Raw genomic sequence first — 21,583 nt, 5'->3', positions numbered from 1 at the left:
CCATATTAGGATGTTTTAAGAAAAGCTTCTAATGTATTCAGATTTAATCAGCTCCAAAGGTTCTTTACCCCAGTTCCACAAAGGAAGCTTTCAGGCTATCAAGAGGAGCATGGGATAGTGAAAGCATGGTCATGACATCTTCCAAGAATCCAACTAACAGTTTGCGGTCTTCTTCCTAGAAGAAATACAATTTTAAACATAGTAGAGGTGCTATGGTTTGATGACATTTGGCTATGAAAAAGACAAACTCCAAGAAAGAGCAGATTAGATTTAGCACTTCATTTTCTTAGAATTTCCAAAACATGCTTTTAGAACAAGAACACTGAAAAGGAAACACAAGACTATTTCTATATTTTATCAGCAAAGTACATACTTATATGCAATAAATTTCCCGAAGATGTTTACTAATTAAACTTAAAACTTGTTTTCCTGACAGTTAAGTGATTGCTTACAGTCCATTGTGAGGAATGCAAGCCCATCTGTGAGATTATGAAGGGTTTAGTTTTTTTTCCTTGTAAGTCACGTATATGTCAGTTCATAACTGCTGCTTACTGGAGGATTAGGTGGTGTTATTTATAGGGTGTTTATTTTAGTCCTAAATAGGACTAAGATTTTAAGACTCAAACTGCCCAAAATAGCAGTTTATCTGCTTATTTATTTCAGAGACTGTTGCAAAATTATGGCTTGCAAGGGCCACAGCTAAATGACCAAGAGCCCATTTAATGATCATAATTAGTATTTTGGATAAAGGCACAGGAAGCTGTCACCATCTGAGATTTAGCAGTGCTGACAGTGCCTGATGTCATCTTAAGATTCACTGAATTCGGTATCTTTTAACACTGATGGCTGTCACCTAAATGCAGTACTTAGGAAACTTAGTTTTTGAATAGGTTTAAGCCTGCTTATCTACTTAACTTCAATGCATGAGAGCGCTAAATGTTTACAAAGAGAATATTAAAGTGGTGTGGATTTTTTTTTCTTTGTTTGTTTTGATAAGAATAATATGTAAAATTTAAGAAAGAAACATAAAAACCTACCTGAATATAACATGTAAGTACCCCTGTTGCATAGATGGGAACTGTAGCTTTTGTTAGCACTCCGTTACCTGCTGTGGAATCTAATGAAACACATTGAAGAATTTATTTTTCATTTGAATGTATATAAAGTATGCATATATTTACATTGATGTAAAGAACGTATATACGTAGACATACAAACACAAGGTAAAGTAATGCTTAACTAATATCTGGATTAATGATTTTATTTTTAACTTACACACATACACAATGTACAACTTAAGAGTGTTCCATTCAGATTATAATTAAAGAAAAATGACAAATTTGAGAACTGTGGTCTAAAAATGTTACTTAAACAGAAGTATGATATTTTTTATCAGCTATTAAGATCAATTTTATTCATGAGAATAGAATATTACTCACCTATGTTTTCCTCAGACAGTCTTAGTATTTCCTGGAACTGTGGTTTTACCTACATAAAGGATTATGAAACCCACATGAGAAAGTTTATTGCTGATATCAATTAGTTTACCAAAAATTAAGACAGAAGACAGTTTGAAGATACAGAAAGAAAAAAAAAATAGAAACTTTAATAAGAGCAGCTGTTCTACCAAAATTCGAAGTATGGCAGAGAACAAACATTTCTAATGAGTACCCAACCCAGTAGTGATCACTGAGGTAACAGCATTTAGCACTCCTGAAGTCTTTTGTCAATTTGCTCAGTTGGGTTTTATGACTCTACCATGCTCAATGCAAAAAAAAATCAGTCAGTAATATACTTAGGTTGCTTCATGTCTTTGTTAACGAGCGCTCTCTTTCAAAATAGTGTTGTAGTAAATTTTATTGAAGCAAGAATCATAAATTACAGACAGGACTTCTAAAGACCAGAGAGAGGTTTTTAGTCTCTGCTGATGCAGTATGCAGTAGTGACACAAAATGCTAACCTTGTTTAATTTTATCTTTAGATAATTCTGTAGTGTGTTAGCATTTCTCTTTAGAATATTCTCAACGAATATTCAAAACTATCTTATGGAAAAAGAGTGACGTACATCCTTGATAAAAATATTTAGGTATAACCTGCAGAGAATATTTTTGGCAGGGAATATTCATTTTAAAATTAGCAATGAAATGCAGAGTGGAGTACAAAAAATGGACACAATGCTGTTCTGAAGGATGAAAACTGAAATCACAGGAATTAGAATGCTCTCTTGCATTAATGCAAAAGGATGTACATTAAGGTTTAACAGTACTTATGGAAAAGCACAAATATGGCACATAAATACAAATGTCACACAAAACACGAGTACTCAAACATACCATAAAATTTGAGTAATAGATACTTATTATCAATGTACTACGTTGGCATAGCATTTAAGGTACAACCTTACCTTAGTGTTTGTAAAAATTTTCCCAAATGTTCTACAGAGTCGCCAGAAAAATCTGGAGAACTCATGGACACACGCAGTTGATGCTACATTGATTTTGCCAACTATTTCTATAAGCTGTGGTAACCTGCAAATTGGGGGAAAAAAAAGGGTATTAGACACTATCCTGATCTTTTGTTTCTCTCCAGTTATATTAGTACAGATTTATGTATATTTTAGTAAGTATATATAAACCACTAATAAAATTATCTAAACGTTATGTACAATTCCCAACCCTTGAAGAAAGCAAAGTTTAAATGCAAGAAAAGCCTGACATACAATTACAAGCATCTGTTACTAAGAAACAGCATACCTAATGAAATAATTAGAATACAAAAAACTTCTCTTTAATAGAGAATTGACTACATTAGAGCAAAGCTGAAAAAAATTTTCTGGAGTGAGCAGTTGTCTATACATTCCACTAGCTAGATGGTATTTTCTGAATAACATCCAGTAAAGTCAATTCAGAATATTTAAGAAAAACTATAGAAAACCCAATCTTCTTCTTTTTAAAATTAAGTAATTCTTAAACACAGCAATACTTAAAACTGTAATGTTCAAACATAACAATTTATTAAGAACTATTTATTTTGACAACTTTTAGGAATCATAAGGTACAAATTAACTCACAGTTGATTGACTACCCATAGCAAAGTCTCCCAGCCTGTGGTCCCCTCATGTTCTAGCTGATGGTTGTAAAGTTGCAACAGTACTGCCAATTGTTCACGGCTTCCAATGATGATAGCCACATCCTGAAGAGGTGATGCAGGTCGGGGAAATCTAGTGACTGTAACAGCAGTAAATAAGCAGTTATGAACAAAACAAGACAAAAATGGCTTGGAAATCATGTCAGTAAAGACAGCTTAGAAACTCTGAAGCTCTTTGGTAAATTCTGTGTAAGGTTATCAAATTGCCTTTTAAAAATTCAGGAGTTAAATCCAACTGCAAAGAGACTACATAGCCCTCATTATTTAAAAAAGAAAATGCCGAGATGGTGGATGACCCCAGAGATCATGCTGTGGATTTATTGTTGAATGAGTACAAGACTCCTGACTTCTGCTATGCTTTACACTATCTCCTCGATTACTTGGATCAGCAGGAAAAAAAAAATTTACAAAGAAAAAACAGGAATTACAAAAATTCTAGACCATAAAGATATCCTGGGGTCAAAAGTTTGCTACACCCTATTTCTTTTATTACATTCATTTTATGCTAAGTATACTTAAAATTATTCATCAAAGATCTTAAGTGACAAATATGTGATCATCTTTCCTACTGCAGAATTGAAGACAAGCTTGCAGTTCTAACAGTGCTACGGTATTAGTGCAAACATGTGAAGTACAGCAGATTTGTTTCCTCCACTTATGTTGAGGAAGCAACTGACACACTACACCGAAGGCTGAAATTTTTCAATTCCTTATTTAAACACTAACAATTCAGGGAAAAAGTGCTCATCTTCAAGTGACTCAGGTCAGCTGAAAGAGCTTCACTGTGGCATGCCTAACCTTTTTACATTCACTCACATAACACAACTTGCTCTTTTCCAAATTTCCTTTTGAATGCAAGGTTGCTAAACATTCTTTAACTCTTGATATACAGAAATATTACCAGCATGTAGTGGGTATTACCAGCAAAGTCTTTTAAAACTATTTGTATAAAAGAAAACGTTAAGGAGGCTGGGAGTGCTGATGTAAGAATTTAACTTCACTTAGAGACCATTCTGTTTGCCAAGAGAATTACACAGATGCATAACAGATGGTGAAGCTCCTGCACCAGGATGTACTTTTTCCCACTTCTTACAAATAGTAAATAAAATTGTAGTAATTCCCTAATTCTAAAGACAGCCTTCTTGAGCCATTATTATCTATTTGTAGAAAACAGCTCTTAAAAAATCTTTAGGAAGTCTAATTAAGGACTGTTTTGCTTTCTCAAAAGTTTCTTCTGTGTAGCAGAGAGAAGTATTGAGGGATGAAATGAAGAAAAACATGATTTATATTTATTTTGTCATTATTGAAGTGGTTCAGACGCATGAGAGAAAGGAATAATAAAGCATTATTGAAGGATTCACTAAGAGAGATCAATATGAAAAAAAATTCCAGGGGAAATCATATGGTAAACGTTTATTTTTCCATCCACAATTTACATGGAGCATTAGGACAACGAAGTGCTTCACTGCAAGACTGTCACAGGATTATATAAGCTGCTGGGCACAGAAGACTTTTTGCCTATAGCTGACAGTGCAGAATGCTGCTAAATAAACACAGAAATTTTAGCCAAAAAATTCTAAAAGATACTGCCTAGTTTTCCTTTGTAATACTGGCAGTTGCTTGGTTCACATGACTTACATATTTCTTCAGTGTGAATTACCTTGTAATTGTGACTTGTGTCTTATTTCTTTCATAGGAATGAAATTGGAGAGGGGGTGAAGAAGGGAAGTAGAAAGATTTTTTTCCCAAAAAAGGAAAAAAAACGGAAGAAAAAAAAGTCATGACAAATCTTCCTATGTTGGAACCTAGCTTAAAAATAATAATAGTAATAATTCTCTCCATCAAGTCAGTCACACTGAAGGAAATTCACAGCAAGACAGAGGTTCCCTGAACGTTTTTGTCTGTTCTTGCTACATTTGAAAATATAGTTTAAAAATGTTGCATTAGAAAAACATGCCTGAGAATAGGAGCTTAGATTATTATTTTACTAACATGTTTTTTAAAAAATATAAAGCTCATATGCAAATCCTGTAACTTGTGTTTATCCAGTAATGAGAGGCATATATGAGTTCCAGGTAAATGTGGACTATTCCTTGAATTCTTCCTTTGCATTTAATACTTATTTGAGTTTTGTAACTGAATTATATCTGTGTTTCCAAAAATTCCACTTAGCAGAAATTAATGTACCTTCTATTTGTGGTACTTCTCCCTGAAGTTTAGCCTTGCTTGTGAAAGGTGCGTTCTGTAGCACCAATGCAAACAATGATGGAATCAGTGACTGCAAAGCAGATAGATACATGTGGAGCTTATGTTCATCCAAACCATGTTCTCCTTCCTGAAACAAACAGGACATTCAGTTAAAATTTTCAGTTTGAAGACATTTGTGATGAACTACCCAGAAATACTAATTACATGGCCATTTATCCTGACCACTAGCGTACTTGGTGCTACAATCCAAACCGCCTTGTCATTCTTAAGGAACTTCTCAAGAGAAGCCAGCAGTATAATCTTTGGCATTCAGTGATTCGTGTTACTGAGCATACTGGTACTCTGAAAGAGCAACTTCAAGCATATCTTGGAAACAGCATTCCTTGGTCTCAAGGCTCAGTGCATCTAAAAACTGAATGAGTCAATCGTACTGTGAAAATAAGCGTCTTGGTTTAATCATAAGAGATAGCCTACTTTCCAGAACTTTCCTGATATCTACCAAAATAAGCACCTGCAGCAGAATAGATGCAAAACTGCCTATCATTTAAGTAAACCATTCAACTACGCTTTTTCTTATGTGAAATAAAGGCTGCACTTTATTAAAAGCGACACTATGTGACACTTAAGAAGCATTCTCAAGAAAATGTTTTCTGAACTGTACATTAATTGGCTATGAAGCAATATACTATTAGAGAAGAATCTGATTTGTTTGTTTGGTTTTTTTTTTGGCCTGTTTTCTTCTCTCATCAAAGCAAAGTTATAAGAGAAATCTCCAGAAAATTTCTCTCTCATGGAATTCATACCTAATAATGCTACAAAGAGAAGCCTCCAATGTAGAAACAGCTAAACCACATACCCTGAGCAGTTTTTCAATCTTACTAAGCAGTGTAGGTATGAGATGGAACTGTAAGTTTCCCAGTTCTGTTGTCCAGGCAGCATAAGCAGGTAAAAATACTTGATGTGTTGCACTAACTACACGTTCTGAAGGGTCTCCTAAAGCTGAAAGCAGCAGTTCAAAGCCCTAAAAACAAACAAAAAAAACAGAAAATCAACTACTTTTCCTACACATTATTCTGAAGATTACTGCTCAAAGTATACACAGACTGGACTTTTACACTAATAAAAATAAATCAAAGCAGTATGTGGAGGCCTCGCAACATACATTCCTATTTCATCCATAAAGTTTAAGTTGGTGGTCCAATGATCCTGCTAGCATTTCTCAGTTATCAGAATTAACACAAACATGTTTTTACCAATCCACTTTCAAAAACTTAAAAGAGAGGAAGAAAAATGTTCACTTTCATGAACCTGAAATACCATTAGCTGACATTAAGAACTATTAAGAAGAACACAAGTAAGCTTTATTGTAGTAGATGAATCTGTTAGCAAGTGTTGACATCAAACTGGCTAATAGAGTCAGGTGGGCAATGCACTGGAGGATACTTGAATTACAAATAACTGAAGAAACTTCTACCCGAGGCTCACATCTGAAGTCCTAATGGTATTTGAAAATATCTGCTCTCTTTTCAGTCTTAGCTGACACAATAAAAAACAACATTAATACAAGACGATCAACATTTCAAGCATTCAGGAGTTTTTAAATGTACACATGTAAAACGACGTGCCCTCCTATTCACAAAGTAAATATAAAACATATTCCATACATACAGAATTCAACTCAAACTGCACCTGTTGATATTTGTCTGGATCATCAATATATCCCATAATGATGCCAAGGCTTTTGATCACAGCTTCTCGTACCAGATCTGCCTTATCTTCCATTAGCATTTGTTGCAGCATGGAAAGTACCAAAGAACTACGGATTTCTTTCTGCGTGTAAAGAAGAAAAATACTTGGTTAAATCCAATGAAACCAGATATGCTGGTTTGTATCAATTTTTATGAATGATCTGCATTTCTATTAGCGCACACAAACAACGATCCCTTTCAACAGCCATGGATCTCCTAATGAAAAATACAGTCAGCTGTGACAATGGTAGACGAATGAAAATAAAGTGTTAGTAGCCTCACTAGAGTCCTTTGTTCTACTAAGTAAAAAACTGGAGCCTTTTAACTAACGTGGAAGCATATATCAAAAATAACTAACAGCAAAATGCTACTATAGGCCCAGACTTGACATTATTACTTAAAACAGAATCTTTAGTCACTCCACTGCTAAATTTGAGAAGCGTGCTTTTAATTTTGGTTATTTTCATCTTCCTCTGAAGCTTCAGATTCTGTTTTGCCACTGACTAATCTTTGCTGCTGCCTTTGACTAGCAGTGCTCTTCACTTTAAAATAATTCACAGTATCCGAACAGCTTTGTTACTGCATACCAATTATTTTTTCAGAGGTGATTTCCCTGATTGCTTCTAACTACCTTTATTTCATTTTTACTGAAACTATGAAGATTTGCTCAAGCCACACTGGTCTTTAAGACATTTTACAGCCAGACTAACCTGCCTTCCTTTGTTATAATCCACTTCCTCTTTATTGAATTTCATACATGTGCCAAAGTAAAATATAATGTTCTTGCCTACGTATAAGTACCACCTTATTTTAAAAAGCTAATGGATATTAAGTTATGCAACAGGTTTAACCTTGGTATAAAGGGTTTGTACTAATACTTACTGGAAGGTAAGGTGCTAGTGCTCCACAAGATTCTGCTACCAGTAGCCGTCTCTCTGGGTATTTGTGGTTGATCTGGTGAAGAAAAAGAGAATGGCTATTTGATTTGCAGTGACCAGTATTCAAAACGTGGTTAGCATGAACTACAATAGAAGGATGTGTGCGCACCTCTTCGATAAACATTAGCTGTGACTGTAGAAGCTAGATACGCATATGAAGTGGCCTCAAATTCTTGTACTGATGCCTAAAGGCAAGGCAGATACAAGCTTTCTCTAGTCGTCCTGTAAATGAGAGCTTAAAATAACAGAACATTCCGGGAAGTGTGTATGTATACAAATGTTCATCTAAGAACTACACGAGTGCCCTCTAGCGATCTGAGCCAACCATTGTAGCGCAGTTGCCCAGGTGTTGCTGAGCATTAAGGGTCAAGAGAGGACACAGGTACTAAGCCAAAAAGTATTTGTATTGCTTAAAGTTATGTTTCCAAGTCTAGACTAAAGATGTTTCCAAGATGTGCCTGAAAACAGCTCCTGTTCTTAAGAACCTTTTGTTCCCATGCTGCCTGCCTCCCATTTCCACTCAGAAGCCACACAAAAATTCTGCCCGTTTTGAAAGAAGTTGACATCTTATAAGTCAGCTTTAGTGGTTGGTGAGAGAAGAGTGCTAATTGCTGCACAATAAAATACAGGTGATATGTTTCAATATACTTTGTGAATTAAAATAACCTTGGGGGGGGAGAGGGGGGGGGGGGGGGAAAGAAAGAAAAAAAAAAAGGAATGTAAATTGAATAGTTTGATCATGTCAGATAAAATAGGCTATGCATTGGGTGAGACAACTACTTTTCCTCTTGCTATGTAGAGAGTCAGCTATCTTACCACGGAAAAAGACAAGCTAGTCATTGCCTTCTTTGTCTGGAACTTTACTGGGGAGACTTGTCTTCAGCAACCTCAGGTTCCTAAAACACAAGGGGAAGTTTGGAGCAAGGAAGACTTATCCTTGGTAGTGAATTATCAGATTTGGAAGCATTTAAACAGATGGGACACGCATGAGTATACTGAGCCTCGGTGGGATGATAACTGAAAGAGCTGTGGCAATGTGGGAGGTTCCCAAGAACAAGAAATCAGATGTGACTGCTATCTTCAAGAAAAACAAGACAGAGGAGGGAGGTCAGTGCACCAAGTGCAATGATGTGCACCAAGGGTTGATTCTGAGGCCAATAATGAAGATGTGTAATGAAATGCTGCACCTGGGCAGAAATAACTCCTATGCACAAGGACAAATTCAGGGCCAGAAGGCTGGAAAGCAGCAGAGAAGGACATGGAGAGCCTACTGCACACTAGTAGTGGAGCCAGTAATGTACCCTTACAGTCAAAAACAATAAGAATACAGCAGTAGCAGTATGATGAGCATAATCCTTAAGTAAAGAAAGTGATTATTCCTAGAGAATAACAGAATCATGAGTTGGAAGGGACCTTTAAATGTAATCTAGTTCAACTTTCCTGCAATGAACAGGGACATCCACAGCTAGATCAGATTGCCCAGAACCTAATCCAGCCTGGCCTTGAAAGTCTCCAAGGACAGGTGGCATCTACCACATCTCTGGGCAACCTGTTCCAGTGCCTCACACCACCCTCGCTGTAAAAGACTTTTTCCTTATATCCAATCTAAATCTACACTCTTGCTAGTCTAAATAATTTCCCCCTGTCCTAATACCCACAGACCTTGCTGAAGAGGTGCCCCATGAAAAGACAAGAGGAAACAAACATAAATTGAAATACATGACATTGTGCTTTACTGGAACGGTCAACAAACTCTGGAAAAGACTGCCCAGAGATGTTACGAAGTTCCCAGTCTTGAACATATTCAAAGTCAGTCTGATCTCAGTCATGAAAAACCTATAGTTCAGATGACTCTGCTTTGAGCAGGGCATTAGACAATGTCCAAAGGTTCCTTCCCACCTCAGCCGTTCTGTGGTTCTGTCAATTCTATTGATGTGGGAAAAGCAATGAACAAACACTAATAATCAACTTAGAGTGTCTTCTTACTCCCACCTTATTTGCACAGCATGCAGCACAGGAGAATATGACAATTGACATCTACTGATGCCTTCAACTTAACACTTTTCTGGTCTAAAATCACCAAGCATTTCTCAAGAAGCAGCTACTGCAAGGACTATTTAAAGGATACCCAGATGAACAAGCCATGAGACTCAGAACTAAATTGAAGTCTAAAGGATGAAAGAACCTTTAGGTCTCTCTGATGATTATTTTTTCTGATTCATCCATCAACAGAGCATTTGCAATATTTTAGAAGCACAGAGATTTCATAGACAAATGCTATGGAAATACAGCAGGGTGCTTGAATAGCTGTTTTATCTTTGCCTTATGTGACATCTTGCCAAATGAAAATACAAATTCACTCCATGCCCTGAACTTCTGCCTATATAAATACAGTTCCAAATACTGCAAAGACATACTGATGTAGAAGAAAGAAAAAGGAAAGACAGTACTCAAATCTCTGTAAAGCTTCTCATTCAGGGAAAATTATTAGTCTATGAGAATGTTAACATAATGGTAAATTGATTATCACTCATTTTCCTTTGTTTTTATTTAGCAGTATTGTATTTTTGAGATGCCGATTAATTGGTTACAAGCTCTTAGGATACTTTTAGCATCCACACTGTTAACACTGATGAATAAGCCAACAAATTCTACATGTATAGCTGTGAAGAGCAGGTAAAAAAAAAAAAACAAAAAAAACCGGCAAAGACTAGCTTGATTACCCTGAGCTTCAGAATGCATAGATAAAAAGATAAATTTTTTTGATGCCCTAGTCCTTTACATCTGTGAGTAGATTTTGACTGCGGTCCAAGTATACTAACCCCATCATGATTAAGACATCACTGAAAGAAGGCAGAAATTTATACTGTATTTTAGAGTTCTTTCTACAGACACAGTTTTGTGGCAGTGAGATTCAGCTGGTATTTTGCTAGAGAAAACACTGACCTGGTTTCAGTACTGCAAACAAAGCTTGGCACAAACTGCATAAAGTAAAAGCATGATGTCATATGGCTTGGAAGCCTGATAGGTGGCACTGATACAGTTGGACTGGTTTCTCCTGTGCATCAGCAATTATCATGAAAATGTTATAATGAGGACGTGCTCTTCTTAAAGTGAGATTAGTTCCTTTAAACTCTCTTTAATGAGAATAACTAAGAAAGCAAACTATGGTTTATGTTCAACTCCTATAGGTCTTATCTTCAATGAATAGATACATCAGTCAAACACATAATGAATCTAATTACATAAATGTCACACAAATTATGCACTTAATATGTAACTTGTACAGCCAGAAAACATTAAAGCTATTAAAGATTGAACTTCATTGCAAAACAAAAAGGGCTAAGTTATGCATGTGGAGAAACAGTAGACAAGTACGACACCAGAAAGACTGTGTAATCAGAGCAAGCATTACCACTTCTGTCATAGTTTAATTGTTCAGCATCTTTTAAACAATCAATTCCCTTTTCTTCTTCAGTGCAGAAAAATAAAGATTTTTTTTAACTGAACTCATGTTGGTCTCTTTCTGTATCTCAGATGGAAGAGAAGGAGCTTTTCAGTTTGGTTGTTTATTTATTTGTATTAATTTATTATGCCTGTGGAAAAGGTGACTGGGATTCTGGAATTTACATGTAAGCTTCAGGCTTACATTACATTCATCTACAGGGGACTTACTTCAGACTACTGTGACCTTTAATTTTCTGCTTAAGAACTTAAGCGAGCTGAAGTGTGGACACTGTACCAAAGACTTCTCTCTCACAATATAAAATCAGTAAATGACATCTCTGAATGAATCCAAGTGGTCTGGAAATGACTGTGTGAAATTTATAAACACTCCTGCTTGGCAACAGGTTGGGTGATACTGCTGACAAATGCACAAATATCATGCACAAATATCATGCAGGTATGCGACATGCAAGTAAGTGCAACCTCCAGATAACCCTATGAAATTTTCTGTTTCTGAATTCTTTTCCATGCCATGAAAATGAGGTCAAAGAGCATCCAAACATGTTTCTGAAAAATACTTACAACAGTCATTTATTGAAAAACAGAACTGAAAGAATCCCCCTTTAAAATAAACAGAACTCAACATCTATGAAGTCGTAACAAATTTTCTACTGTAAAGCACAAAATAAGTTGTTACCTGTTCCCAACACTGTGGTAAAAGCTCAGCTTCTACACGTGTTGGTCCAACATGTCGGGCAAATGCCACACAACCGGTCAGTATCATCTGCCTGAAAACATAAATTTAAAACTTCAATTTGCTTATAATGTAAAGTTCTATAATATATGATTCCTTAACTCTTTATGTTAGGAAAACCATCAGGCAACAGGTAATCATTCAGATTCAAAACCGCACACCATACACACTGACTACATTTCCAATTGGAAGCCAATATACTGCTCTCTGCTTAATGTGTCTTTTCCAGAAGCTTGGAAGGTCCAAAACTCCATGAACCAGAGCTGAGAATCTCTAATTTGGGATTCTCTAAGCACTTATTTCCTAACACCTGGGTTTGGGAATTTGACTAAATCTCTCATTTAAATGTTATTTCTGAATACTACGATTTGCTATGCAATAAATGGATCTACATTACTTAACACCATCTGCTACTTCTACTTAGAAGTACCTGTTGGATTTAATGACCTTTAATTCAAAGTAACTAAATTCTTTTCTGAAATGCTTTTGCAACATCCTAATGTGCAAGTTACTGTCATCTCTTCCAACATACTGAAGCCTAGTCAGAAATCCTCTAAAAGATGAAAGTAATTTAAAGGGAATGCAATTAATCAGTAAGATCTATAATCACCTGAGTAAGTTTATTTAAATTCTTACTTTATATGTTTTTTTAAATTAATAAAAGAAAACTTTCCTCAATTTGCAGGAAATCAGAGATATATAAATATGTTTAACATCTCAAGAAATATTTAGGAGATAAAAAAAAATACTGACTCCAATATATTATTTACTACTGAGATCCAGAAGCCTTAAAATATGAATCAACCGCATGACCAGTCAATGAAAGCAGCTGAGTAAGAAATAAGTGAGGTGAAAAACCCCTCATTGTTTTTCCCATGATCTTATCTACACTTAAGATGCTTGAAGAACCGCCTTCTTCACAGGCAGTTATACATAAAATGTGGTTCTATTCACTACAGAGAGTGAAATTATACTAAAAAGTGGACGCATACAGAAAGATTACAAACAGACCAATTTATTGCAAAATACATAAGGCAGGAAGTTTGAAAGGATGGGAGGATGTTTGTTTTACACCCACTGAGGCAAAATGAGATCAAACTACAGACATCTGCAAAACTGCACTCTGTGATATTTTAACTTCTATTTAATGAGTGTTTATTTTGCAAGGGTTTTTGAGTTTGGTATTTCTACTGTTAATAGGACTGGAATCATGTCAACTTTGCATGCAATTTACCATTCTATCTAGTTTTAGTACTTACATCAGAACTTAGATAAACAGTTTTCAATGATAATATGTGGACTAGAGACACTCATTTTATCATCTCTGCAGTACGATTAGAATACCACTGTGAATTTGTTCATTATCACTTCATGGAAGCTAAGTTACAATTAATCTGTTATCATTTTTATGTCATGTCTTAACTCCTAAATATGACTGCAGCTAATAGTATGCCCTTAAGGTTGAAAGGCAGAGATTGTGCTGGTTTTCTCTTAACCAGTAATCCAATATATTTCATCAAAAAGAGATATGTTCACTTTCAGAGTATTTTAGAGGAGAAATAGTCTACCTAAAAGGTTTTTTCCAGCATTTTAAAAACCAAACCAAACAACTAATTACATATTTTTCCCCTCTCTACCACGTGCAGAGAACTGGACCTTTGAACAAGGTAAAAAGGTTCAGGGAAAACCAAATAGATAACTAGATAAGGCTCAAGAAAATAATCAAAATCAAAAGCTTGTTTCTGATAGCAATATGGAGACAAAAGCTTGTGGCAATTGCAAATTCTATGGCATACAAAAGAGACACTCAAGTGCCTTTGTTTGGTTCTTGATCCACATGCTGCACCTATTGCCATAACTGGGCAAGAGAACATACTTTCATAATGTATTGATAGCAAATAGGAGAATACAACAATCCTCTGAAATCTATTGCATTAGAAAAAGGGAAAAAAAATTCATGGTTTTTTTACACTAAATCTTCTCAAAAACATCTAACACAATCTCCAAGTTATGTCAGTTTTTTGCTGTTGTTTGTTTTCTTTCGTTAACAAGATGCTGAGAAGGCTTTCCACAAATAGCTTTCTTCAGACTATGTACTTACAACCTGCTTAAACGGGAACATAAAGCAAATCAGTACTACTCAGTAGAGCACTACTTTGCTTCATCAGCTCAGAAAACAAAGCAAAATGAAGAGCGAGACTAAAGGAACATGGAAGGAGTTAGAGAAAAACACAGGTTAATAATTCTTAACTCTTTCTAGGGGTTTTGTTAAGTGTTTGTATGCACAGGTAAGCAATTCAATTTTATAATACAGAGTTCAGAGTCTTTTGTCACTCCTATATTGAAAGCTTGCTTATTAGAGATTTCCATAATACATTATCAAGTTAGTTGCATTCTGCATGATGGTATTATACAACCTATGAAAAGACATATTAGTCACACTAAGCATAACGTACTGACTTAGTTAAGAGTGCTGTTTCTACATACATTATCTTCAGATCTTCTCAAAAGCTCACATTACAAACTATGGATTAACCTTCTCATAGAAGACTCAAACAATAGTCTGCTTTCTCCATGGCTCCCTGGCTTCCAAAAATAATGTAACTGTCCAGAAAGGAGAAAAACTACGACATATTTGTTCCCTTTCGCAAGATAATTTTTAATACACGTAGAAAATCCAAATGGTGCATTAATGACCAAAGCCCTCAGGTTAAAAGTGGGCTTGTTGCGTATAATAAGCATAAAATCTATGGCAAAATGCTACATCTGCAAGCACCAAAATGGCAAATGGCAAAACACAGAGGCAAGTACAACATAAGTTTTCCACATAACTGTTAGCGCACTTCACAAGCCAAACACTTATAGTAAGTTGAAGGCTTATTTTTATGTATTATGATAAACACGATGCCACGTTTCAGCCTCTTGTACACAAACTAGAAAAGTCAACTTTATTTAATCTGCTACTTTAATATAGAATGTAGGCCTGTACAGCATGGCAAAAGGTGACTGAGTAATGTAAGAGCTTACTAATATAATTGGTTAAATGTGGTTGGTGGTTAAATGTGAGTATCTTTGCTCATTTCACAGCGCACAAGACTGCTAAAACATTACCTAAACTTATTTAGATAAAAGGCAGAAATTCATTATATACTTTCATACAAATACATGACTTATATATTAAAAAAAAAGGGCTGAAATAAGTTCTGAAAAAGTATTCTCCACGTTTTATTCAAAATTTATTTGACGGAATGTTACTTACTCTTCAGTCAGGTGCTATGGCTACACTAAAACAAACCACAATTTCTGTACATGTAAATTATATTATGCACCTATGGCATGTTCTGTCATAATCCCTGGAGTGTATGACAAAACATTCTCTCCTAATTTCTGATTTCTAAGCAAGTTATTCTTAGACATAAATCTCTACTCACAATAAAGAATGAACAACTCTGAAGAAAGAAAATTGGAATTTCCCCTTTCTTAGCTACTGGACATAACAAGCTCATAAGCAGCTAAATAGATAAATCTAAAAATCAACTTAACAGGCCACAGTCTTGTGATTGCAAGAGATTGCAAGTGAACTGCAATTTCCCTCTTCTATCTTTTACCATGGAAAAAAAATTTTGAAAAAGATCAGAACACTTGAGTTGCAGAGAATCTTCAAAAGAAATACTTTCCATTTATTTCATTCAAACCAGTTTTGTCTGAAGATAGAATAGAGCAACAGTAGATACAGATCCTTTTCCAAACATCTCGTAATGAAAATAATGGAAAAGCTGTACTTCTCCAGATAGGAAAAACCTTTTCACAAGTAAAGACATACCAGCTAGCGAACTGTCTTTCAACCTTAAGGATAAGCTAATCAACACTGGTATAAAATCAGACTTCCTGACTAAAAGAAATAACTGTATTTATAAAACACAATATAAAGTATTTTTGTTCCAAAGTCTCAACTAAAGTAGAGCAAAGCTCGTAACACTTGTCGAAGTTTAAATAATTGCCTCAGCCTACTGAATTTTTATTGCTTCTGTAGTATTGAAGTACAAATAGAAAGAATACTATTTTTTCAAACCATTTTCCGACACTACATGTGGTAGTTAACTTACCACCATACAGATAGGTAAGATACACTAAGACAGCTGCTTTGATTCCTGTAACTACAGTTACTTGGAATTGCTATTCTAAAGCTTATTTTAACAGAACGTCCCAGATCATCTTTAAGCAAAAGAAACATTACACTGCAGCTTACCACATCCTTGAATTTCAGTAACTAGAAAGTAATTTATGAAAATGCAAAGTCCCAAAGTCCACACAAATTTGTAAACATCATACCAGTGAAACATCAGCTGAAGAGAAACCAGGTTAAAATCATCCAATAAAATCCAGTTTCCATTAGTTCTGTTTCTTTGACAAGGAAAAAGAATGTTCCTTCTCATCCCGCAACACACAAACGCAAACACACCTTTGCTCATCATCTGGTCGTTTGATCAAATTGAACAGTATGTGTAGAAGTTGATCTCTCTCTTTGGGTTCAGGATGAAGGCAGGCTGTACACAGTATGAGTGGGATCAGTTCCTAAAAAGTTGCAGGTAGGGGAAAACCAAACAAAGTAAACACGCTTTGGGCATATATTCATTAATGGCAAAAGAAACTAACAAGATTTATCTAGCCACATATCACCAAAACAGTTAGAAAAGATGTTTCGGAGTCCTGACCTCTTATAAAAGTGACCTGAACAAAGTGAACGCCTGTGGAAGTTACTATTATTTTCCTGTTAGGAAAGATTTTCATATAGACAAAAATTCTGTAAAAAATTACAATTAACATATATAGGTCACTTTCAACCAGAGTTAGAGGACCATGGTTTATGTTTCCGCACTACCTAATGAACTAAGAGAGCTCCACAGATATCTACAGAGCACAGCTAATGTAGAGTTAAAGGTAAAATCACCAGTTAAGCACGCACAGTTTTGCACACCGAGAAAAATACATTGGTAAAGATGACTGCATACTAATGCCCCCGATTTTGTGTTGACTGGGAAGTATATTATTAAAAACGTCCCCCTTGTTGAGGCAAGATTCAAGACCAAATTTTGTTTTCAAATCAGTTCAATTCTTACTGAACAAATTACCATTAAAACACCATGTGAAACACTAATTTAAAACAAAACAAAACATTGTTCATAGTAGCAAATATCTTTTTCTCTGTACGTTTTCAAAGTGAATGGCATTAACTCCCTGAAGAAAAAAAATGTTTGAAAACATTGTCTGGAAGTCCCTATCAGGACTTCAAGACAAACCAAGGTGTCTGCAAAGAAAACAGGCAAGGACCCAGAAGACTTCCCAGTGCACACTTTGAGCTGCTTTCAACAGACAAGATTTCTGCAAATTATAAGCAGTGATAAGCAAGGAGGTGACACTGGGAAACGCTTTTTAAATCACCAGGAAAAGTTATACAAAGTTTAGAAAAATATTTAGAATCTGTAAGAACTTCACCAAATTCTGCTTGCACACATTCAAAGAGACCTATTCTTAATGCTCTTGAGAAGTAAGGCTATTAAACAAGCTCAACTTTGATTTTCCTAGATACCCAGTGCTACGTTTACTATAAACACAGAGCAATGCACCGCATAAGATCCTGCTTTTGTTCCCCCCGATGAAAATGGTCAAGACATGTCATAAGATGTATTTCAACATTCTAGGAGATATGCGGGCAACATTTAATGCAACAATGGTATGGATTAGGGAATTTACAATAAGACAGAGGAATGTATGTAGAAACATCACACTGATTGCCTGAAAAATCTAGAAATACAGAAACAGAAATGAAAAATATATTTGAGCAATTTAGACAGCCCTTCTTCCCAATACTGTACCCTGAACTGGTGTTGTTTTTATATGAGTTCAGAACAACATAAAATAACGTGATCTGAAAATTTGTATTAAAGTTGAACATTACAAATGCTACTGCAAAAAGACCTGAATAGTTTTCTTTGAGTGAAAGCTTCCTTCCCTCTAGAATTCAAATGTTAGTTTTATTCTTTATATACTTAACACTCAGTACTTTGTCACAGTACTTTTGATTCATCCGTTGAAACTATCACCCACTTTCCTAATATGCCTGTCTACCTAATCAACAATCTCAATTGATTACTCAGAACTTCCACTACATTTCAAAAACGCCATGATTATTATTATTTTAAAAGCTTCTTTTCAAGTTAAAGGGAGTTAGTAGTTGTTGCCTCTTTTCCCTATTGAATCTGGATGAAGGGAAAACGTTCCTGAATATTCACCTAGATGAAGACTGATGAATTACCTATCATCGCTGACATGGGAGCAGATATAAGGCTGATTCTTTACCTTGCAAAAAGCTGGTTATTATAGCTGAAGGAATTAGCTTTATTTTCTTGTCCATTGGTCATTCTTTCATGAATACTATGGGAGAAGAGAGCGTTCCCTGCATCACTGCATCAGTGGTGCTACAGTTCCTTCTATCAAGGTGAGCAGTGAAAGAGTGAGAAGTCTTGAACAGTGGTTTGTGTTTCCTGTAGACTTCATGGATAAGAATATAGAAATGGACAGGAAAGGGACTTGCCCTACATCAAGAAGAAAAACTGCTCACAGATGGACAAGAGAGGTAAAGCAAAATCTCCTGAAGGCTTCAAAAGGAACACAGACAGATTCATGTCAGAATATTCAGGATGACTTAGAATACAGCTGTGCAAAACTAACTTACAGGCAGGTTGAAGATCATTCCTTTCCTTACATATACACTTCTTGAATAAATCCCCTTTTTCACTCCCCAAAACAGCAGAGGAACACTGTAGAAAATTGCACATTTTCTAATAACACAGAAAAGAATTAGCATTTGTCTGATTAAGGAAAGGTTTTCCAGTGCTATTTGAAACATTCTGCCTTCCCTGGGAAGGAATATCAGTTGTGCTCACGGTTATACATTGCAAACTTAAAATCCCTTCTCCATTTAATTTGAGACCATTCCTGAACATCCAGCTCATTACCAGAGTCACCATTCCCTTTTCCTATGACTCAGGAAAACCATTATTACTTTCTGTTAGTGCCAGTAAACAATACCAGAAAGAGTGAGTCTAAGAAATGAGATACTGTTTTCTCATCAGATGCCAAGGTGACTGCCACTATGTCAGTCCCAGAATTTGTGACTTAACAAATAAGCCTGGAAATAAAATACCACACGCTGGAGGTCTCACTTCTACTACTGAATAGTTAAGTTTGCATTTGATGCAGTTTGTATCTGTGAGATATCCAATTATAGAAGGGAGATGAAACAAGTTATTTTGTTTTTACTGTGGAATGAGCCACATACAGGGATATTTAGACAAGTCTCCTGCACCCATTGTATAAGTCTTGTTGTTGAAATGCTTGTTAGTAAAATAACTATCTCAATGAATAAATGCAATTAGCATTAAATTAAGTTTGGACTTGTCATCTTTTTATTATTTCAAATGTTAAATGCAGTAATATGGTAAATAGGTGAAAGCTATGATAAATAAACCAGGATGACATTGTGATCATTTCAAAGTGCTGGAGCACCTCTTGTATGAAGAGAGGCTGAGAGAGCTGGGGTTGTTCAGCCTAGAGATGAGAAGGCTCCGGAGAAACCTTGCTGAGGCTTTTCAGTACCTAAAAACTACCTACAGGAAAACTGGAGAAAGACTTACGAGAGTGTAGGTATAAGACAATGACTAATGATTAAACTAAAAGAAGGAAGATTTAGGTTTTTTGAAGAAATTCTTTACTCTGCGGGCAGTGAGGCAGTGGCATAGGCTGCCCAGAGAATCTGTGGATACCCCATCCCTGGAAGCACTCAAGGCCAGGTTGGAGGAGGCCCTGGACAGCCTAATCCAGTGGGTGGCAACCCTGTCCACAGCAGAGGACACTGGAATTGGATAGACTTATGACCTCTTCCAACCTAACTCAACAATTCTATGAAAGTGTTCTTTTAATCCCCATTAGTCAATGTTTAAATTGTGAACCAGTGCTACATGAAATCTTTTTTATAACATAACAGCTTGACCAACAGTGTGCCCTCATGGACAAGAAGGTCAATGGCATTAAGAAGAATTAAGAAGAATGTGGCCAGTATGTCAAGGGAGGTGATCCTCCCCCTCTACTCTGTGCTGGTGAGGCCACCTCTGGAGTACTGAGTCCAGTTTTGAGCTCCTCAGCTCAAGAACAACAGGGAGCTCCTGGAAGAGAGAGTCTAGATGGGGGGCAACAGAGATGATGAGTGGTCTGGAGCATCTCCCTCATGAGACCTGGGACTGTTCAGCCTGGAAAAGACTGAGGGAGGATCTTATCAGTACGTATAAATACCTAAAGGTTGGAGTCAAGTGGATGAGGCCAGGCCGTTTTTGGTGATGCCCAGTGACAGGACAAGAGACAACTGGCACAAACTGGAAGACAGGAAACTCCACATGAATATCAAGAAAAACTTCTTTCCTGGGAGGGTGACAGAGCACTGGAACAGGCTGCCCAGAGAGGTTTTGGAGACTCCTTCTCTGGAGATATTCAGAACCCACCTGGATGCTTTCTTTTACAACCTAGGGAACTTTAGCGGAGAGGTGGACTCGATCTCCAGAGGTCCCTACCCACCCCTACAATTCTAAGATTCTGTCTCTGAAAGTCAGTAAAGCAAATAAAATTTTGATTGAAGCAACCGAAACAGCTGCAGATACTAGTGAATAAACAGATACATCCTTGCACAAGACACCGTACACTCAAAATTCATCCTTTTAGACTGAAAATGAAAAAAAAACAACTGGAGGAATAATGTGTGACTTGGAAACGTGTACTAGTTAATAATAAAAATAATTGTAATTCTGATTACAGTTCACGTGAGTAGACTATTATTCCAGGATTCAAATTAAGACATTAATGGATCTCCTAAGGACGCTGTTACATAAGAATCAATGCAGATATAAGCATGTTAAATAAACCCTGTAATTCTTTGTTTAAATCTGTTTCCTTGAAAAGCTGCATACTGTTATAAAAGTAGTAACAACTGGCAATTCAAGTCAGAAAATTAAATACAACTGCTTGAATTCATTAATTATGTATATTTCATTCAAGAACATAGCGCTGAATGACTAGAGATGATGAGGATACTTGGCAATCTTCAGTTATTTCATTCTAAGAAAACTACCTCACCAATTCATACCCTGAGATGGGAAATGAAGGAGGAAAATGGTTCTGCCTCTCTTTTACATGGGGAGACAAATGAAAAACAATATGCACCTATGGGAAAAGAACCAGCAAACCAGCTCAGACCAACAGTATTTACAGAAGCACCATCTATAAGAGCC

At 36.0% G+C, this 21,583-nt stretch overlaps 1 protein-coding gene across 8 annotated transcripts in view; it reads right to left on the bottom strand.

Moving 5' to 3' along the window:
- RELCH (RAB11 binding and LisH domain, coiled-coil and HEAT repeat containing) overlaps positions 1-21,583 on the bottom strand; it is a 70,133-nt gene that overhangs the window by 16,204 nt on the left and 32,346 nt on the right. For all 8 annotated transcript variants that reach the window (XR_001553245.2, XM_015854518.2, XM_015854513.2 and 5 more), the window contains 11 exons: positions 16,705-16,817; positions 12,186-12,276; positions 7,986-8,057; positions 7,045-7,185; positions 6,212-6,376; positions 5,335-5,482; positions 3,071-3,227; positions 2,405-2,528; positions 1,440-1,488; positions 1,038-1,117; positions 69-175 (listed from right to left, as the gene is read on the bottom strand). Coding sequence is in view for 7 of the 8 variants with exons in the window: in XM_015854518.2 (XP_015710004.1) it covers positions 69-175; positions 1,038-1,117; positions 1,440-1,488; positions 2,405-2,528; positions 3,071-3,227; positions 5,335-5,482; positions 6,212-6,376; positions 7,045-7,185; positions 7,986-8,057; positions 12,186-12,276; positions 16,705-16,817 (1,247 nt within the window). In the remaining variant the exon portion in view is untranslated. The remainder of the gene's footprint in view (positions 1-68; positions 176-1,037; positions 1,118-1,439; positions 1,489-2,404; positions 2,529-3,070; positions 3,228-5,334; positions 5,483-6,211; positions 6,377-7,044; positions 7,186-7,985; positions 8,058-12,185; positions 12,277-16,704; positions 16,818-21,583) is intronic.

This window comes from Coturnix japonica, chromosome 2 (genome assembly GCF_001577835.2).
Source record: "Coturnix japonica isolate 7356 chromosome 2, Coturnix japonica 2.1, whole genome shotgun sequence".
Taxonomy (NCBI): domain Eukaryota; kingdom Metazoa; phylum Chordata; class Aves; order Galliformes; family Phasianidae; genus Coturnix; species Coturnix japonica.
Note: the sequence above shows the minus strand (reverse complement) of the source record. Positions and strands in the feature narration are given on the sequence as shown.